At 40.5% G+C, this 20,527-nt stretch overlaps 1 protein-coding gene across 7 annotated transcripts in view; it reads left to right on the top strand.

The window, feature by feature from the left end:
• The first annotated feature begins 7,064 nt into the window (after positions 1 to 7,064).
• The window catches only part of LOC105474964 (RNA binding motif protein 33), a 133,904-nt gene continuing 120,441 nt past the window's right edge, over positions 7,065 to 20,527 (top strand). For 5 of the 7 annotated variants that reach the window (XM_011729909.3, XM_011729908.3, XM_011729913.2 and 2 more), the window contains exon 1: positions 7,143 to 7,323. In XM_011729909.3, coding sequence (XP_011728211.1) covers positions 7,281 to 7,323 — 43 coding nt within the window. In that variant the 5' untranslated portion in view covers positions 7,143 to 7,280. Of the gene's footprint in view, positions 7,324 to 7,848; positions 9,721 to 20,527 lie in introns of those variants that run through there. The other 2 variants (XM_011729912.3, XM_071094191.1) reach the window with 2 other exon arrangements.

Raw genomic sequence — 20,527 nt, 5'->3', positions numbered from 1 at the left:
AAAGTGCTGGGATTACAGGCTTGAGCCACCACGCCCGGCCCAGTAGTGATTTTTGATTGGATGCTGGACTTTGTGAATTTTACTTTATTGAGTACCGAATTAAAAAGTCTTAAAAACTTTAAGAAGTCTTAAAAACTTTGGACTTCGTTCTGGCAGGTCATTAAATTCCCTGCTGTACTCCCTTCCAGGATTGTTCTAAAGCTCTGTTAGGAGATCCTGGAGTAACCTTTACTCTAGCTTTCTGGTTGTTCCTGACGTACTTTTTCTATCCTCATGGAGTTTCACCCTATAGCAACATATTCAAGGTGACTCCATGCAGATTTCCAGAACTTGTATTGCAACCCACAAATGTCCCACACCAGCACCTACAAATTTTCATCCCTGTGGCCCCAAATCATTAAGACCACAGTGTTCTACTTGAGTTTCCCCTTCCTGCCTCACAATCCAGAAAGCTGGGCTATCATAAGGCCCACCTCGTTTGTTGCTATTCTCTCAGGGATCGTGGTCCTCGACCGCCTGTCTTCCAATGTCTGAAAAGAGCGTTTCCAAGTCTGTCCAGTTTTCGAGTTGTTTGTGAAGTGAGAAGCCTGTCCCAGTACTCCATCATGGCCAGAGGTGGAAGTTGCTCTTTGGCTGCTTTTTATATCTTCTCTTTTTTTGGTTACTAAATTTTTTAGTTTCACCGCATGTCTAGGTGTGGATTTCTTTTTACTTATTTTTTTACTCCATGCTTGTTATGCTTCCTGAATCTCTGGATTTATGTCTTTCACTAATTCTTAAAAATCATGTGAAATCATCTTTTCAAATATTGCCTCTCCTCTATTCTTTGTATTCTCTCCTTCTGGAACCTCATTTTTACATAGGGTTTTAGTCCTTCAGGCTGCTGTAATGAAATAACACAGTCTGTGTTGCTTATAAACAGAATTTCTTTCTCACAGTTCTGGAGGTGGGGAAGTCCAAGATCAAGGGGACAGCAGACTCAGTGTCTGGGGAAGGCTCATTCCTCATAGGTGGCCATCTTTTCACTCTAACCTCACATGGTGGGAGGGGCAAGGCAGCTCTTGGGGGTCTCTATGAGGGCATTCATCTCATTCATCTATTCACCTCCAAAGGCCTCACCTCCAAATACTGTCACATTTGGGGATTAGGTTTCAACATATGAATTTGGGGTGGAGGAATACAAACATTCAAGCTATATCACATGTGTTTGGCATCCTCATTCCAGTCTCTCAATTGCTAAACCTCTCATTCACATCCTTCATCTCCTTTTCTCTTTGCATTATATTCTGCAAAATTTTTGTATCTACCCCCCTTAATTCCCAAATTCCCTCAATTGTGTCTCATCTGTGTAATTTTCCCTTTCAGTTTTTTAACAACTGTATTTTGAACAGTGTTTGATTTGATTTTTTTCCTCTTTATTTTTTTTTTGAAGCAATGCAAACCCATAGAAAGTTTAAGAGTAAAATTAAGCCTTTTTTGTGAATCATTTGTGACTAAGTTGCTGACCTGATGCCCCATAAGCCACAAGTACTGTATGTAGTATGTGTTTACTACAAAGGCTTTCTTCCTATAAGCCACTTATAATCACTGAAATCAGGGAATTAACTTTGTGTGTTACTGCCATCTGACCTTCAGACCCTATCAATTTTTGCAAATTGTCCCAATAATAGAGTGAAAAGATCATTTATTGCATTTGTCATGCCTTTTTCTTCTTCAGTCTGAAATGTTTTCTTAGTCTTTCCTTGACTTTCATAATTAGATCTTTGAAGATTACAAGCCAATTATTTTCTGGAATGTCTCAATTTGAGTTTGTGATTTTTCCTTCAGAATTAGATTTGGTTAGGTATCTTTGACAGAAGTGATGCTGTACTCTTCTTACTGTATTATATCAGGTGGCAACTTTTATTTATCCCATTACTGAAAATGTTTACTTTGATCAGTTAGGGTGGTTTTAGAGGCTTTTCCACTGAAAATTATTCTTTTCTACTATATAATTAATATATATTTTCTAGGAAGGAACACCTTAACTATTTTGATATACTGTTTCCATATAAAGCTCAATTTATTCTTTATCAGTATTTGTATAGACACAAGCTTTCCTGTTTTTAGTCTATTACTCTCATTATTTAATTTGATGCTCATCTCATCTCTGCTTTGGTCCATTAAGTCTCACTTCTGTGTCCTTTTGACATATCTCTATCACTATTCAAGCACTCCCTTGATTTTTGGAGGGAACAAGATGTTCCAGGCTGATCTTGTGCATTCCATGCCCTAGCCCTGAATTCAGTTGTTTTTCCAAGTAATACTGGTTCCTTTTGAAAAGTGGTATTTAGAAACCAAGATCTAGGTGGTGGGTGTGCTCAAGATGGGCTGCTGTCTCCAGGGCACTCTTGGTGGACAGTTAGGAAACACATGTGTGTGCGCACACACACAGTTATACACAAATACGCATATACTTACTCCTACAATGAAATACAATTATCAAAAACCATCAGTGCAATCACTCTGATTCTTTATTCTAATAACACACCATAGGGTTAATTTTAGCTTTTTCTTCATGTAAGTAACTCCCTATTTGGACAGTGAGAAATTTATCTCCATCACCCTTAATATATTTATGTATCTGATCAATTTCCCTGTTCATAATCAATATGCCATTTCTGTTGTCACCTTCTTTCGTGCAGGTCCCCTTATATACTGGAGCTCTGATTCCCTGTGCTCTGCCTCTCACCTGTGTGAAAACTCTTACAACTAGAACTCTGCTATTCTAGTCTACTCATCTTTGGCAACTCCCACCTCATCCCAGTAGGGCCCTGAATCCCACATTGCGCCCATACCTCAGGATTATGTCCTAGTAACCTAGTCATGTGTGACTCCCCATTTTGAACTGCCCCCATGGGTGGATGCCCTCCTCACTTTGCCAATCCACAGGACATACTTTGCGCCCAGTGGTGCTCTCACATGCCTTGCTGGGCAGCCCTCTCACAAGGCATGGGCAGGAAGAGATGCTTGGGCTCTGATCCTCCAGCCTGGCCAGCACATCCCTACCCATCTCTCCCAGCCCTGCTATACCACTAGTGCTGCCTAATGGCTTTAGGACATTGTTCAGATAGAAGAAAAGGAAGCACTCTCTGGCTACTCTAGACAGTCTCTTCTTGATTTCCTTCATCTTTTATTTCCTTAAACCTTTCAAATATTGTCCTTTATGGTAATTTAAATAACCAAAGTCCCTAGGAGTTCAATCTACTTTGTATTTTTCACTTAAAGTGGTTTCTTCCCTCACGCGTTTTGTGATCTTTGATTTTAAGTCCATCGTTGCGTGATCTGAAACCGTGAAGAATGTAGGTGGACAATTTGAGAAAGCCCTTCCAGGATCTCTGGCCTAACTTGAGAGCCTCGGGTTCAGATTCCCTCCTCAAAAGCTGTCCAAGAATTTGTTTCCTATTAGCAGTGTGAATGGGGATGACTTCCCCAGCGAAACCCTGAACTTCCTGTGTGCTCACTACTTACTGCTCAGGCTTTGGCTGTTTTTTTGTTTTTTGCTGTTTTAAGAGATGGGGTTCTGTTCAGTCACCCAGACTGGAATGCAGTGGTGCTATTACAGCTCATTATAACCTCGAACTCCTGGACTCAGATGATTGCTCTGCCTCAGCCTCCAGAGTAGTTACAACTAAATGTATGCACCACCATGCTTGGTTAGTTTTTTTTTAATTTTTATTTTTTGCAGAGATGGGGTTTTGCCATGTTGCCCAGGCTGGTCTTGAAATCCTTGGCTCAAGTGCATTGCCTCCCAATGTGCTGGGATTACAGGTGTGAGCCACTGTGCCCAGCGTTTTGCTTCCTTCTTGATCCTTTGGAAACATTATTCCTAAAACCTAGCAATACAACAAAAAATGTTTTTCACAGAATCTGTTTTGCAGGAGGAGGGGAACAGAATTTCCAGTTCATCATTACTGAGAGATGAGAAAGACTTCTATATTCACTTTATTTACAAAAAAAGCCAAGCTTGCTTTTAAGATTTCCAGTAGGATATGTATGAAACTGCAGTGCTCACTAGGTAGTCTTCTTAGGTTTAGCCCCTGACACTCATAACGTTACACCTGGCAGCAGCTCCACTTTGGAGAATTGAGAAGAAACATACTTTACTGCCCTCCGTACAGGCATGGAAGGGCTATAGTCTTTGGCTCCCCAAATGCAAATCAAGTGCAAACCAATATGGGTGTAGGCTTGCTTTGGAAGTCCTTGACCGGCGGGAACCAGTATCTCTCGTATTTGTTCCCTGAGTTTATCTTTTAGATTCCCACACTCAATTAAGACAGTAACAGAGGCTAAAGGTATGGCTTCCCACCAGGTGTTTCAAGATTATTCAGTACTTTCAAGCCAGAGGCAGTGTACAATACAAGTCAGAGGTCATTTTTACCACGAGCAATTTTTTAAAATTTATTTAGAAATGGAGTTTCACTCTTGTCACCTAGGCTGGTGTGTAGTGATGTGATCTTGGCTCACTGCAACCTCCACCTCCTGAGTTCAAGTGATTCTAGTGCCTCAGCCTCCCGAGTAGCTGGGATTACAGACATGTGCCACTACGCCCAGCTAATTTTTGTATTTTTAGTAGAGATGGGGTTTTGCCATGTCGGCCAGGCTGGTCTTGAACTCCTGACCTCAAGTGATCCTCCTGCCTCAGCCTCCCAAAGTGCTGGGATTACAGGCATGAGCCACCACACCTGGCCTACAACCAATGTTGTTTTATACCACAATGAACATTCTGCCTTCATAAGGTTTCCATGGCAAGTTAAAGTTAACACAAACTGAAATTTGTTCACAGATAAGGAAAAGGAAGGGGTTGGTTAAATCTTTGCTCACAGTAATTTAGCAAGAACTTCAAATACTGGGTGTCCATGTTCAAAAATTTTTCCAGTGGGTGTTTGACCAAAAAATTTTACAGATTCTTGTTCTAGAGAAATTCAGTGTGAAGTGGCTTATGAGATTGTTTCATCTGTTAATCTGTTTTTTTTTTTTTTTTTTTTTTTTTTTTTTTTTTTTTTGTGGACTTCTTCTCAAGATCACCACTGAATTATCCTGAAAAATATTTTCTGAGTTAGGCATGCCATCCTCCACAGTTCAAAAAATAATGAAAGGTGATAAAGAGTTCAAGCCATTTAAGTATGTATGTATTAATGTGCTAATAGAGACCATTTTTCAATGCGTTGCTTGCAAAACATTTTTTTTGGGGAGTGACTTCTCATAGTTGAATAATTATTTTTAAAAATGTTCCTGATTTTTATTTTAGGTATTATTTACGTTAGCTATTAATCCAGGAATGTTTATTTTTTGATAAAAAATTACAATTTCAAACATACAAAAATTGAATAATTTTACTGTAAATATTCATTTAGCTACGATGATTCTACCATTGGCATTTTTATTTTATTTTTTGAGACAGAGTCTCGCTCTGTCGCCAGGCTGGAGTGCAGTGGTGTGATTTCGGGTCACTGCAACCTCCGCTTCCCAGTTTCAAGCGATTCTTGTGCCTCAGCCTCCCGAGTAGCTGGGACTACAGGCGGGCGCCACCACGCCCAGCTAATTTTTGTATTTTTAGTAGAGACAGAGTTTCACCATGTTGGCCAGGATGATCTAGATCTCCTGACCTCGTGATCTGCCCGCCTCAGTCTCCCAAAGTGCTGGGATTACAGGCGTGACCACCGCGCCTGGCCAGCATTTTATTACACGTACCTTTTTACCATCTCTTCACCCACCCGCCAATGCATCTTCTGTATGGACATCTTGGTTAACTCACGGCATTGGACCTTCAGTTTCATGCCTCTCCACACTGCAGGGTCCTCTACATTGTTATATTAGTCACCTTTCAAAAATACAAATCTTATCATGTAAACTGTTCCTAAAATCTTTCAATAGACCCCACAGAGTCAGAAAAACGTCCCAAAGTCCGGAATCCTGGCCCCTGCCTACCAGTCCAGTCTCATTGCTGGGTCAGCACGCCTCACCTAAGCCCCTCATTCATCGATATGGAATCAATGTTTGCAGCTGGTGTGTACTTCATTTAGAAATGGAGTTTCACTCTTGTCACCTAGGCTGGTGTGTAGTGGTGTGATCTTGGCTCACTGCAACCTCCGCCTCCTGAGTTCAAGTGATTCTCGTGCCTCAGCCTCCCGAGTAGCTGGGATTACAGACATGTGCCACTACGCCCAATTAACCCCCTTCCCCGACTGCGACCACTCAGACGCGCCTTCCCGGGCCCCACACCCCCAAACCCCTGAGCCCTTTCGTCCACAGCTGTCTGACTACCCAGCACTCCTTCCTTTACATCACGTATGAGGACTTCGTTTCTTAACCTTTCTCACTGCTCAAAAATGCAAACTCAGACACGAGTGCGGGGCGCTGTCCGTCCTGCTCATGTCTTGTTCTCAGGGCCGCAAAGCGCAGGGGCAGAGCCCACCAGGGCCCGGCGCTGCCCGCCGCCCACCCAGGCGCGGGGAAAGGGACGGGGGTCCGGGGTCGCGGGTCCGGAGCCGCTCGGGTCGTAGGAAGTGGGGGCTTGTGGGAGTCACACGAGTGCGCGTGCACGTTAGTACGGGGCGGGCGGCGCTCATCCCAGCTCGCAGAAGCACCTGCCAGAGTTGTGCGCAGCCTTTCCTGCCCTCAACACAAGCCGTCGGCGTTCACTACTGCAGCTCATTCAGACTCCACTCTCCTACTGTCCAGGCACAGAAACGATAGTTAGGTTCCCCCTGACCGGGGACCGTACGCTGGGCCTTCCGTCCTCAACTCCTAACGGGAGACCGGCTGCCGTAAAGCTTCGCTTTGCCGACTGCTGCAAAGCGCCTTACGACTGAACCCGGAATCGACCTACGGCCAGCAGTCGTCCCCGCCCTGCTTCAAACATTTGGGTTTCAGAAGCCGGGCGGAGGTGGCTGCCGGGTGTTGGCGTTGCACGCGCCGTCCGAAACTCGGCGGCGGCCTCGGGGCTGCTACGGCCTCGGCGGGGGGCAGGCCCCGGCGCCCGCCCGCCTCCCGGCCTCCATCATCCCAGGGTGCACCGCGGCGGGCGCGGGCCCGCGGCCATGTTGCGGTAGTTTGTTGTTTTCTTCCTGCGGAGGCGAAGGGGCAGCTGTGGACCGCGAAACGCCCGGCTTCGCCTCTGCCTCCTGCAGCCCCCTCCCTTCCCTGTCCTCCGCCACCAGTACCCGGGCCCGGACCAGGCACGTTGGCCCACCAGCTGGCTTGGTGGGCGAGGCTGAAGGCCGGGCCCCGCGAGTGCCATGGCGGCCGCCCTGGGAGCGAGCGGAGGAGCAGGCGCCGGAGGTACGTGAGGCCGCCGGGCTCGGGGGACCAGGGCTGAGCCGCGGTGGGCGGGGGTGCTGGCCGGCGGGCCTTCCCGCTTAGGAGAGGACGAGGCTCTCCCCGGCTCCGACTGTCTTTGTGTTCGGCCTATTCAGTTTTCTCCCCCGCCTTCCCTCCCTATTGTCATTATCCCTTGCTCGCTCCTCCTCTCCGCTGTGCAGATCGTACTTACCTGTGAACTTCCGTGTGTCCTCTACTTTGCAAGGCTGCCTAAAGTGTCAGGCCTATCTCTGGCGTTGGCGGGCATTAAGTGCCGAAGCCGGCCTTGTGTCCTATGGCTAGGAGAGCGCCCCCCGTCCCCCCACCGCGACAGTGTCACTTAGGGAGAGCGGGTCAGGTCGCTGTAGGGTGGGTGGTTAAGATTGTGGGGCCATCCTGACAGATTTAGATTGATTTCAAGCCCATTACAAAAACATAACAGGTGAAAAGATTCACCTGTGTGAAGGAATGTGCGACAGTAGGCCATTTTGGAAAGAGATTTCTTGAGCAATAGTCTTAATAAATCCCTGTTTTAAATTAACTTATTTGTTGTCTAATAAAAACCTGTTAGTGTTTTATTTGCGTCTTGCAAAAGTGAAAACATGACACAAAAGGTTTAGATATTGAGTCAGTTCCTTTGGATAGTTTCTCTTGTTTGCAAGCATGAACAATATTGATGAAACACCTATCTCTAAAAAATTGTGGGTAAAACTACTTTCAGGTAAAATTACATATCACTGGGGGTTTTAAAAATATGTGGAGAGATACTTGAAAGTGACGTTTTAAATGATTATTTTGAAAACTTTGAAAAGATGGTAAAATATGGATAACAAAAGCATTGGGATTAGTTCTTACCATTGCAACGTTGAAAAGCCAGTCTAGTGTATACTCGAGAAGTATTTTTTAGTAAATGCTAGCAGATGGTTAGGTTGCAGTCATCCTGTTTAGGAATTTTGGCCCAACTATCAAAACGTTTGCTTCACAAAATGGAAAAACAAAACTACAAAGAGTAAGTGTAGGAATGTTGCTTCTGGCAATTTGATTTGTTATATGCCACTTTTCTTTCAGTTTAAATACATGTTTGCGTGCTATGTCTGAGACTTTCTAATTAAAATTTTAAAATATATAGCTCACCTGTCTTTCTGGGAGTCGGAATTACTTGTTTTATAGCATTCCCAGTGTAATCTGGAAACTCTTGGGTCAACACTCTTTTCATTAGAAAGACTAAGGTGTTATTTGTTTTTTTTCTAGAGGCTGAATAATATGTGAGGACGTTATGCTGATGGCTAATGGAATATGTGCTTGTGTATTCCTTTACGTTTCTCATTTTTAATTTCTAAATTAGTAATATCACTGAGTGTAATCCAGATAAACAGGCTTTTTTGGGTCTTCAATAATTTTGAGGTCAGAAGTTTTGAGAATTGCTGTTTTAGAAGAATAAGTAGGCTTTATTCACGATGCTTTGGAGTTTTTCCTTCCATTTTGTCACAAGTGCCAGAGTTTCCTTTGCTCTTCGATTCAAACCAAACTCCTTGCCGAGGTTTGTGAGTTCTGTATGACTTAGTCCCTGCTTACCCCATCAGCATGTTGTGTGATTGTTTCCCTTATCCTGGAAGTTCATCTTGGACTGTTCCTGTCCCCGCTCTTGCCAGGGCTGACTCCTGATCCAGTGGGTCTCATGCTCTTAAGGGAGGCTTTCCTTGAGAATTCATTCTTTCTGAGGAATGTCTGTCTCTTGCTCTTGTGCCTATCTTCTCTTCATTCTGTAGCACCCTTGTTTTCTTCAGAATGTTTATCTCAATTTGTAATTTTCTTCATTTTTACTTGGTTTTTAAATCTGCCTCCCACAGTAGCCTGTAAACCTTATGAGGACAAAAATGCTGCCTGTTTTACCAGCATTCCACGTGTTCCTGGCACATAGCATGTGTTCAACAAACATTTGGTGAATGAATTAAAGAATGAAATGTTTTCTTTACAAATAGGAAATAATATAATTATATCCTAAGTTATGTTAGTCATTTCCATGTGACTTACTTGTGTAACTAATTAAAATCATGTTAGCTTAGAGAAATATTTACATTGGTAATACCTTATTGATAGCTACAGATAGCTTATTTGGCAGCTCAGTTTAGCATATTGTCTAGCACAGTGGCTTTCAAACTTTTTAAAATGGCAGCCACAGAAATGTGATTGACATTGTGATTTAGTACATACATAAAAGTTAAAAAAAAATTCATGAACAATGCTGGTCCATACTATGCCATGCACTCTAATGTTTTCTATTTCATTACAGTAAAATGCTGATTGTGACCTAGATTAATTTCACAACCCACAAAATGTTCAAGATTGTCAGTTTGAAAATCACTGGTCTCCTGTATAGTAAGTGGTTAATATTTATTGAATAAAATGGATTTTGGCTATCCATAATCTGGATAGTAAAATAGTAATATCACTGAATGTAATCCAGATAAACAGGCTTTTTTGGCTATCCATAATCTGGATAGCCAAAATGGGTACCACAAAGTGTCTATAGGAGTGTTTGCTTATTTTTTACTTTTTTTTTTTGAGACAGGGTCTTGCTTTGTTGCCCAGACGAGTGCAGTCGTATGATCATGGCTAATTGCAGCCTTGGCCTCCTGGGCTCAGTTGATTCTCCCACTTCAGCCTGCTGAGTAGCTGGAACTGCAGGTGTGCACCACCATGCCTGGCTAATTTTTGTATTTTTTGTAGAGACAGGGTTTTGCCGTATTGCCCAGGCAGGTCTTAAACTCGGGTTCAAGTGATCTGCCCGCCTCAGCCTCTCAGAGTGCAACTATTACATGACCCACCATGCCCTGCCATGAAACATTTCAAAGGAGTCGTTTGGTATTGCAGTCAAGTAGTAAGGATAGAGAAATGGAATTGCTATCCTTACTAATAACAGAGAGAATGACAACTGTTATTTATTGGAGACTGAAAACAAAAACATAAAGGCAAAAACATTTTGGGGGAAGGAACAAATAGTTTAATGAGTTTCAAGATCTTCTTAGTTCCAGTGCTTCCTTGTAAAATATAAAATAAAAAATCAGTACACAAATTGTAAAAAGCCTCCAACCTGGTAAGTGCATTATCTCGCTTAAGATTTACAACAGCATTCTTGGGCCTTAGCGAATCTAATTTTATAGGGGAGGTGAAAAAATGGGTGCTTGTAAATTTTTTGTTTTCTAGTCGATTCTTAGAAATAAAAAGTTTTAATGGAAAATTTCAAACACACCCAGTAGTAGAATAATGAACCCACATACCCATCATCTAGTACCACTTTTGTGTATTTCAAACCCCAGGCTGGTAAAATTTTATAGCAAGATACACTGCTGGGATGAGTTAAGACTTTAGATACTAAACCAGTTATCTTAATTTACATTTGAGAGTAAACTCGCCCAGAAACATTCAGCCACCTAACTGTTAAGAAAGGGAAGTAGATTCGAATTTAGGTCTTTTGACTTCTAGTTCAGTGTTCCTTCCACTGTGTCAGTATGTAGTAAGGCGGGAAAAGTATGAAGCATGGTGCAGAAGGTTTTTGTTCGAAATTGTGAAAGTGAAACAAGTTTTAGTACTTCAACAGGTAAAATTTACCTGGTAGGACATTTTTGGAGCATTTTAATCACTAATAGTGCTGATAAATGAGATATTTTCATAACGATAATTATGTGTGTATAGCCATTTAATTCTTTTTTTTTTTTCCTTCAAGAAAATCTTTCATGCTTAATTTCTTAGCTTCAATCAAGAGAGTTTGAGGAGTGGGGAAAAAATAGCCTCTCTCATTTCAACCATGAGTACTTTTAGCATTTCTTGTAGGGCAGGTGTACTAATGACAAAGTCCCTTAGGTCATACCTGGGGATATAATTTTTTGAATGGCAGTTTGTCAGATAAGTAATTCTTGGTTGACAATTGTTATCTTTCAGCATATTAAATATTTCATCCTATCACCTTCTGGCTTCCATAGTTTCTAATGAGAAATTGTTAATCTTGTGGAGGATCCTTTGTACATGACATGCCACTTCTCTCTTGGTGTATTCAAGATCCTCTTTGTCTTTGACTTTAGATAGTGTGATCATAATGTGTCTCGGTGTGGGTCTCCAAATTTATTCTGCTTGGAGTGGTGAACTTTTTGAATATGTAGGTTCATGTCTTTCACCAAATTTGGAAGCTTTTTATTTTTTTCTCCAATTCTTTTTCCTGGTACTCTATTTTCTCCTTTTGGGACTCCCATAATGCATAGATTGGTACTTTTAATGATGTCCCCCTGTTTTTTAAGGCTCTGTTTATTTTTGTTCCTCTGCTCCTTAGACTGGATAATTTCAATATTTTCCTGTTTCTTCACCTGTAGCACCCTTGTTTTCTTCAGAACGTTTATCTAAATTTGTAATTTTCTTTACTTATTTACTTGTTTTTTAAATCTGCCTCCCACAGTAGCCTGTAAGCCTCATGAGGACAAAAAATGCCATCTGTTTTGCCATGCATTCCAAATGTTCCTGGCACATAGCATGTGTTAAACAAATACTTGGTGAATGAATTAAAGAATGACATGTTTTCTGTATGATTCTGAAAAATTATCTATAATTGTATCCTAATGTATGTTAGTTCCACATGATTTACCTGTGTAACTGATTAAATCATGTTAACTTGATTTTTTCAGTCCCTCAGTTTTGGGACTGAAAATTGGACATTTTAAATACTGTGATGTGGAAATTTGGGAAGTCACAATGTCCCCGCTTTTCTGGGTTTGCTGTTTCTTCTTGTGGGCTTCAGTTGTCTGGTTTTTTATGACTTGCCAAATGAAAAGAGACTATTTCTTGTCTCTTGTGGTCACTGATGTCTCCGTTGTGTTGTGTCATTGCCCAGCCAGTGATCTGATGGAGATGTCCTCAAGTGACTGGAGCTACAAATAAAACAAAACCCAAACCACAAAACAAACAAAAACTCCTGTGCTCACAGGTAGCTGAGGTTACTTCCTTGCTCATGCAGGCCACTTACCACCCCCCCCTTAGCCTCACCTTCTGCATATTCGGAGCGCAAAGATCAGCCAGAGGTTAAATCTAGGGTTCTTTCGAGTTGTTTTCTGAGCATGTGCCCAGCCTTCAGCGTGTGCATGGTCTTGTCTTCCAGATTTCCCAGTATACATGGGAGCCCTCAACACTCTCATTCCTTCATATATTTTCCTCCTCAGCCTCTTCTTTCCCAGGCTTTTCAGTTTGTGTGTTGCTTACCTTGTCCATCGTCCCTTGCCCCAGGTGACCCTGGTTAGTGGATGTCTATAAATGCTTTTGACAAGCACTGCCTGGTTGCTGCTGTAGCCCTGAGAGAGTTCTGAGGGGGTGATCTCTGAGCTGATTCCTCAGAGAACCACCGGACAGGTCACAATGCACAATCACAATTTTTTGAGGGCAGGTTCTTACTGACCCCTTTAGCATCACTGCGCTGGAAACACTGACTGCCATCCCCACTGCTGCCTCTGAGCTGCGAAATGCTTTCTCTGCGTCTGTTGTGATTATGAGTTCTTCCCCTGTTCTTTAATCTCTTAATGTAATGTATTGATAGATTTCCAGTGCTGAACTAAGCATGCATTCTGGGGTTCAAAATCTTGATCTGCACATTTTGTTCTTTTTAATATACTGTTGGATTTCATTTTAGGATTTATTTGTGATCATAAGGGAGACTGACTTATTGTCTTCTTCCTTGGTATTTCTGTGTACATTTGTGCTGTCCTTTTATTTATGGTATGTTGATTTTTAGAATGAGTTGTGAAATTTTTTGGGACAGTGTAAAAATCTCTTGTTGACTGTGGAAGAACTCTTTTCTCCAGAGCCATTTGGGTCTGGTTCCCTTTAAAAAAGTTATCTTTTCAATTTTCTGTATTATTATTGATTTATTTAGTTTTATAAGATGAAAAGTAAATTGCGATCATTTAAGTTTTCCTAGAAAAATTATTCTTTATGTTCAGATTTCCACATTGATACAGAGTTAAGCAGTGCCATAGCTTCTTTTTTGTTGTTGTTGTTGTTTTGTTTTGAGATGGAGTCTTGCTCTATCTCCCAGGCAGGCTGGAGTGTAGTAGTGGTGTGATCTCGGCTCACTGCAACCTCCGCCTGTTGGGTTCAAGCGATTCTTCTGCCTCAGCCTCCCAAGTAGCTGGGATTACAGGCACATGATACCACACCCAGCTAATTTTTGTATTTTTAGTAGAGACGGGGTTTCACCATGTTGACCAGGCTGGTCTGGAACTCCTGACCTCAGGTGATCTGCCTGCCTCGATCTCCCAAAGTGCTAGGATTACAGGCATGAGCCACTGCGCCCGACCCACAGCTTCTTAAGTGTGTGTGTTGAAGTTAAATTTTTTGAGACTGAGACTGCTCAGTTTGAAGGAATTTTTAATTTTCACAACTTGATTGGTGGTTTGGTTGGGTTCAGAATTTTAGGTTTGAGTTCCTTTTTGTAAGATTTTTGGCGGTATTGCTGTGTTTTCTGGCATCCAGATCTGTTCTTGAGAAGTCTGAGGACATTCTGATTCCGAATCATTTTTATGTGACCTTTTTTCATTTTAGAAGTTTTTAACAACATTTTCTCCCCTTTGTTTGACATTTCATCCCTTACACTTAAACTCAGCCATTTAGAAGGCTGTATGGCTAGGCTGGGAGGTGGAGATTGTAGTGAGCCAAGATTGCGCTACTGCACTCCAGCCTGGGCAACAGAGGGAAACTCTGTCTTACCAAAAAAAAAAAAAAAAAAAAAAAAAAAAAAAAAGAGGGTCTAGGTTCCTGGGAAAAGAAATGAGTGTCAGTTCCTGTAGATTTTAAGTCATAATGGGAACATCCAGGAGGCTGAGCTCAGCTCATGTGTCTCTTCCTGGCTACCCAGGTTGATAGAGCAAGCCTTTATAACCCGTAATAGAAGGGGTTCTATCTTGTATCAAGCAAGACTTCTGTTATGATTGATTTTTAAACCCTGAATGAAGAAAGTTCGTTGAAAGACAAACAAATGACCAATGAGCACTATACTTCATAAACAAAAAGTTCATTTTAGGGAGAACCTGTCCTGCGGCCCATGTAACAACATAAGAGATTTTTAAGACAGTGACTACAAATTATTTCTAAAGCAACATGGTATAGGAATGCTTTCTGAAAATTTGGCTTGGCTGCTCAGAACTTAATAGTTATACTGTAAGGCTCATATGTTCACTTAGAAAGTTATTGAACATCACCTGATTTCTAGTTAATATTTAAATAAAGGATCTGGATTTCTTCATCTATAAAATAAGGAATTTTGACTACTAGTGATTTGAACTAGGAACATACTATACATGAGTGTGATACTGAGGAGAAAGAAAGTTGAGAACTTTTGGGATACAAAGGTCAGCAAACTTTTTCTGTGAAGGGTCAAATAGTAAATATTTTAGGCTTGCAGGGCAGATGGGTTTTGTTGGAAGCACTGAACTCTGCCATTTACCTCGAAAGCAGCCATGGACATAGACAATATATGCCTAAATTGGAATAGCTATGTTCCATTAAAAGCTTATTTACATAGATGGGTGGTAGCTAAATTTGGGCAGAAACAGGTGGCAGGCCCTGCTTGGCCCATGGGCTTTGGTTTGCTGACCCTTAGATTAGATAATTGCTAGAACTCTATCGCAAGCTAATAGTCTATATGGTGTCTGATCCAAGTCTAGGATTCTGGAAAAGAAGAAGAAATAGAATGGTAAGTAAAAGTTTGTAACTGTAGATGTCTAATTGCTGCATGATAGAGAATTATGGAAATTTGGTGGATATCTTCAGTCTTGAAGGAAAATTGATTCCCCTGTTAAAATGGAATGTCTTGTACAATGTTTAGCCCTTAGAAGGAGATTTTCCAGGTAAGGAGGGCATTGACCTCTTTCGTTTTGCTCAGTTAATCTTTTACTCCTTGGCTTTCATGGATACGCTGTTTTTCCTTTAAAGTTCTGGACTAATGTGGACACATTTCTTCTTGGTTTATATTTAGTGTGACTGCTATGAACTGGAACTTTAAAAAGTATTTGTCTGTATTCTAAAGAAAAACAGGGAAATGACTCAGAATATATTAAGAATACAAAGAGGCTGTACAGGGTTCTTGTGCTAGCTTGCCCTATAAATTTTGAGTCATTATTTCACTTAGCGCAATGTCTTCAGGGTTCATCAGTGTTGTAGCATGTGTCAGAACTTCCTTTTTAAGGCTAAATAATATTCCAATATGTATCTATGCTACTTTTTTTTTTTTTTTAAATCATATATCCTTCAATAGACTCTTGAGTTGCTTCCACCTTTTGGGTATTGTAAGTAATACTAATGTGAGCCTGAGTATATTAATATGTCTTCAAGTGTCTGTTTTTAGTTCTTTAGAGTGTATACCCAGAAATGGAATTGTCACACCAGTCCTTGGATTTAGGGGCCAGTCTTAATCCAGAATGACTTCGTTTTAACTAATTACCTCTGCATAGATTCTATTTCTAAATAAGGCCACATTCTAAGGTTCTGGTGGACATGCCCTTTTGGGGGGTGCTGTGGTATGATTAAAAAATGAATATTTTTTTCTGCCCTGGTTCCCTGGGCAGAACTTTGGAAAGCCTTTGAATTTACTATCTTTTCTATGCTAATGAGATGGCTTATAGCAGGGGTGGGGGCCCTAGATAGCTTTGGGGTGGGGGCTTGTCAGAAAAACTAACCCCATGTTAAGAGGGTTAGAATGTTCAGCCTCAACCCCCAGCCTCCCTCGAGGGGAGAGGGGCTGAAGATTGGTTGTAATCACCATTAGTCAGTGTAATCGTTGGGTTTAGGGAACTTCTGAGTTGGTGAGCACCTCCTCGTGCTAGGAGGGTGGTGCACCCTGACCCCTCAGACTAGCCCTGTGTTGCTCTTCATCTGGCTCTTCATTTGTATCCTTTATAATAAACTGTAATAGTAAGTACAGTGTTTTCTTGAGTCCTGTGAATTGTTATAGTAATAGCAATGGGTGGAGGTGTGATAACCCCAGCATTTCTAGACTTTAGCCAGGGATAAGTGTGAGTAGCCTGGGCACCTCGTTGCAGTTGGCATCTGAAGTGGGACAGCTTTGTGAAACTGAGTCCTTAATCTGTGGGGCCTGCCCTAACTCCAGATGATTAGTGTTAGGATTGAGTGGAATTGTTGGTGTTGCAGTATGATTGTGCAATTTAGTACAGTCAGCAAGTCAAACTTTTAAAAAATATTGCAAAAGATGGCTGAGTGAAGTGTAATAATACAAATGCAGCATTTTAAAAACCAAACTAATTAACTTCTACCCCACCCTCAAACAAACCAGCACATGTATCCGTCAATCCACAGCTAATATTCCAGTTTCAAAATGCTGATGTTTTCATTGACTTCTCCTTCCTTGTTATTTTCAGTCAGTCAACATGCCTTGGAATTTCTAAATTGACAGTTTCTAGTTCATGAATTTGTCTTATTCTCCCCTCTGTTTCTGCGCTGCGATGCTCACCACATTTTTTTTCCCTTAATGGTTGGTTTTTATTTTGTTTTACCATTGTTTATGTTTTAGCGATTAGTTAGTTCTTGCTTCTTGCTACTAGATTACCCTTTCTAAACTGGGGTTGTGTTGCATATGAAGTATAGCTTTCTCACGTTGCTTTTCTAGTGATGCCCCAAATCTTTACCACCTTTTCTTTCTGACTACTTCTGTCAATGAGTATGTCAACTTACCTGAACTCCTCGCTGTGCTCTAGGCTCGTGAGCACTTCTTAGCCTCTGTGCTGTTATTTCCCTGGAATGCCCATCTACTTGACAAAAATATAGTCATTGTGAGCCTTCATCTCAGTTATTACCTAGTGTGTCAAACCAGACTTGATTTCCCCATCCGTCATCACTTTGTATGTATTCTTTGTTTTGGAATCTTTACTCAAATTTCAGTCATTCCGTTAATTTAAATTCGTTTGCTTTTTTGCTGTTAAATTTACATAATGTGAAATTTAATACTTCATTAAAAATATTATATGTTGTCCTGTTTTAATAATTTTATTTGTCCACACATTATGTGTTCACCTGTGTGCACGGATAAACATTGGTGGTGATGTTCTCCTAGTTGTACAATTGTTTTTATCAGAGAAATTTGGGATGATTTTAATATCTTTGTACTTTTAGGTATTGCAATAATATTTCATAATGATCATGTATTAGTCTAGTATAGATAATCAAGCTATTACGTTAATAAATGAGTGTTTTAAAAGTTTAAGGAAGAATAAAGAGGACCATAAATCCATAATTAATTCTTTGTGAAGAGATAACTACCATTATAGCAGTTTGGCTTATATCCTGGGCACACGTGTACACATATATTTTACATACACAATGGCCATACCATATTGTATGATCCCCTCCATTATATTATTGGGGGTATTTTTTCATGTCAGGAAACATAGTTTGACTTTAAAATTCTTATTACTGCCTAATGTGTAACTACATGCTTGTACTTTTATTTGACCTCTCTGCTCTGGCTTTTTTTGTTGGGCATTTGGTTTATTTCTACTTTTTCCTATTAATAGAACACTTCTTGATGAACATCCTTGTACATACTACCTTTGTTCACTCAATGATGAACAGTATTTCTCAAAGTCTTGGGAGTCCCCAAGACTGTTTCAGAGTGTCTGTGAAGTCAAACTATTTTCATAATGGTATTAAGGCAGTTTGCCTTTTTTTACCATGCTGACATTTGCATCAGTGTTGCAAAAGTAATGGTGGGTACATTCTCTGGTGGTTTAACGTTAAGGCAGTGGCAAGTATTTAATTAAATCTTGATCCTAGAGTGCATTTAAAAAATATTTGTGACAAATAGGAAACATACGCATAAAGGACTTCTGTTTCGTCATGAAGTATAACAGTTGTCTTCAGGAAAAATGCCTGTCCAGCTGGCAGGGTAGTGTGCACCTGTGTTCTCAGCGACTTGGAGGCTGAGGCAGGAAGATCACTTGAATCCAGGAGTTCAGTCCAGTCTGGGTAACATTGCAAGACCCCGTCTCTTAAAAAAAAAAAGAAAAATAAAAAAAGGTACTTGTTCAACTTAATAGTGAGGTGCGCTGGCTTTTCTTATTTCTTCTGTAGAATATCATTTTTACTTGAAAGGACAATTGACAGACTGTGGTTATTCAGATTTTTGTGCTTGGCAGATAGATTCTTGAAAATGAAGTGAGCCTGTCACTTCTAGTAAAACAGTGTACGTTATTTGTTGCCAATGATAACATGTAAGTTTTCAGACAAAAATGAGAATTTTGGAATACTTGTATTTGATACTGTGAGGTTGAGAACTTCCCAGCACTTGAAGACTTTCCTGATGAGATTGGTGATGTTATTAACCAGTGTGATTTTTTATATTGGATAATGAAATGTGTTAGCATTTGGAGTACTACATGAATCAGGGAACCAGTGTTTTCAAAATGACCACTGCATAGTGGCACAAAACCATGGTTAAAGGTCCAATAACAGTGCAAGACATGCTTGTTCTTTAACATAAGAGGGTATGAAATATTCATTGCTGTGGCTTCAGATTCTGCATTGCAGCCGATCTTTAAGAAATGGCCACTTTTTGATTATTAGTGTAGTATCAAAGAAGAATATCTGAAATTGTTTGAAAAGACAAAGTACTTCTTTTTACAACTATGTATCTATTTGGAGTCGGATTTCTTTCATGTATTTCAGTCAAAAAATATATCGAATGAGACTTGTCTCAGGAAAAAATATATATATATCACAGGAGATTGAATGCAGAAGCAGATAGAATTCAGCTGTTTTCTATAAAGTCAGATGTTAAAGAGTTTTGGAAAACTGTAAAAAATATTTGTTTTATAGACTTTTTGTCATTAAAATATGTCGCATTAACATGTAATACTGGTTTGTTTCTTAAGTTTTACTCTATTCTCTTTAAAATTATAGTCAGCCCAGTTTGTACCAGCTGACTCTTACCTCATTTCCCGTCTTCTTTACCCTCCTGCTCTAGTCTTTTCCAATAAAGGCCTTAAGTTACGTACCATGTATTAATTTATTGGGATTACTGTTTGTCTTTTCTTACTAGAATGTAACCTACACAGGGTGAAGATTTTTTTTTTTTTTGGTATGTCAGGTGTCTAGAACAATGCCTGGCATATATTACGTGGTCAAGAAATAGTTGTTGAGTGAAGGATACAGGTTTCACGACCCTTCAGTTCTATTCATATTTTCTGCTTATCTTGCATTCTCCGATTTTAGAATGATTTCAACAGCCACTTTCCTTTATGGTGTCTCTCCTTTGGGAAAATACTTTAATTATTTTTGATGATCCTGGCCTCTAATTTTGGCTTTTGTGGATTTAACTCTGAAATTTCCAGAAAGTGCTGTGTAGCACGATGGCAGTTAAATTTCCTTCCGGAGGTCCTGCACTGACGCACAGTGTGAGATGAACACAGGGATTCCTAACCCTAGCTGTCCGTCAGAATTAGTGGGAACTTTAAAAAGCAGAAAGAGCCCAGAATCAAAAATCAGTGAGGAGGCCAGAGATTATGTACTTGCTACAAGGTTAGGTGATTGCTATTAGCTAACCTGGCAAAAAGATGTTCTCATTTCAGCGGAATTGGATGCTGGTTTTTTTCCTCCTTTTTTCTTGTTTTGGTCTCACTATTTTGGCCAGGCTGGAGTGCAGTGGCCATGCACAGGCATGAGCATGGCACACTACAGCTTCAAATTTCTGACCTCAAGCAGTCCTCCCTTCTTAGGCTCCGAAGTAGCTAGGGCAACAGGCTCCAGCCACTGTACCCAGTGGATGCTCTAATTAATTAGCAATGGCTGCCATGGATGATTGTGATTAAGTACTATTTCCTTCGCTGTGTCTTAATGAGAAAAAAGCCACAAGCCAAATTTTTAGCTTATAAAATATTGGGACTTTGGTTATGTTTTCATGGATAGAGAATGCTCCTTGTTTTCATGAAGCATGACTTTTGATGTTTTTAAATTGATTAGAACTATTTTCTGGCCTAACATGTATCAGGGACAGTGCATCCTGTACATTTAAAAATAATGTATATTTTGCGCTTATTGGTCCAAGTACCCTGTATTTGTTAGTTCTAATTGATTTATAGTATTTGAGTCCTCTGTATCCTTATTAATCTTTTACTTGGATTTCATATTGGTTGAGAGT

The sequence above is a fragment of the Macaca nemestrina genome, chromosome 4, assembly GCF_043159975.1.
Source record: "Macaca nemestrina isolate mMacNem1 chromosome 4, mMacNem.hap1, whole genome shotgun sequence".
NCBI lineage: Eukaryota > Metazoa > Chordata > Mammalia > Primates > Cercopithecidae > Macaca > Macaca nemestrina.
Note: the sequence above shows the minus strand (reverse complement) of the source record. Positions and strands in the feature narration are given on the sequence as shown.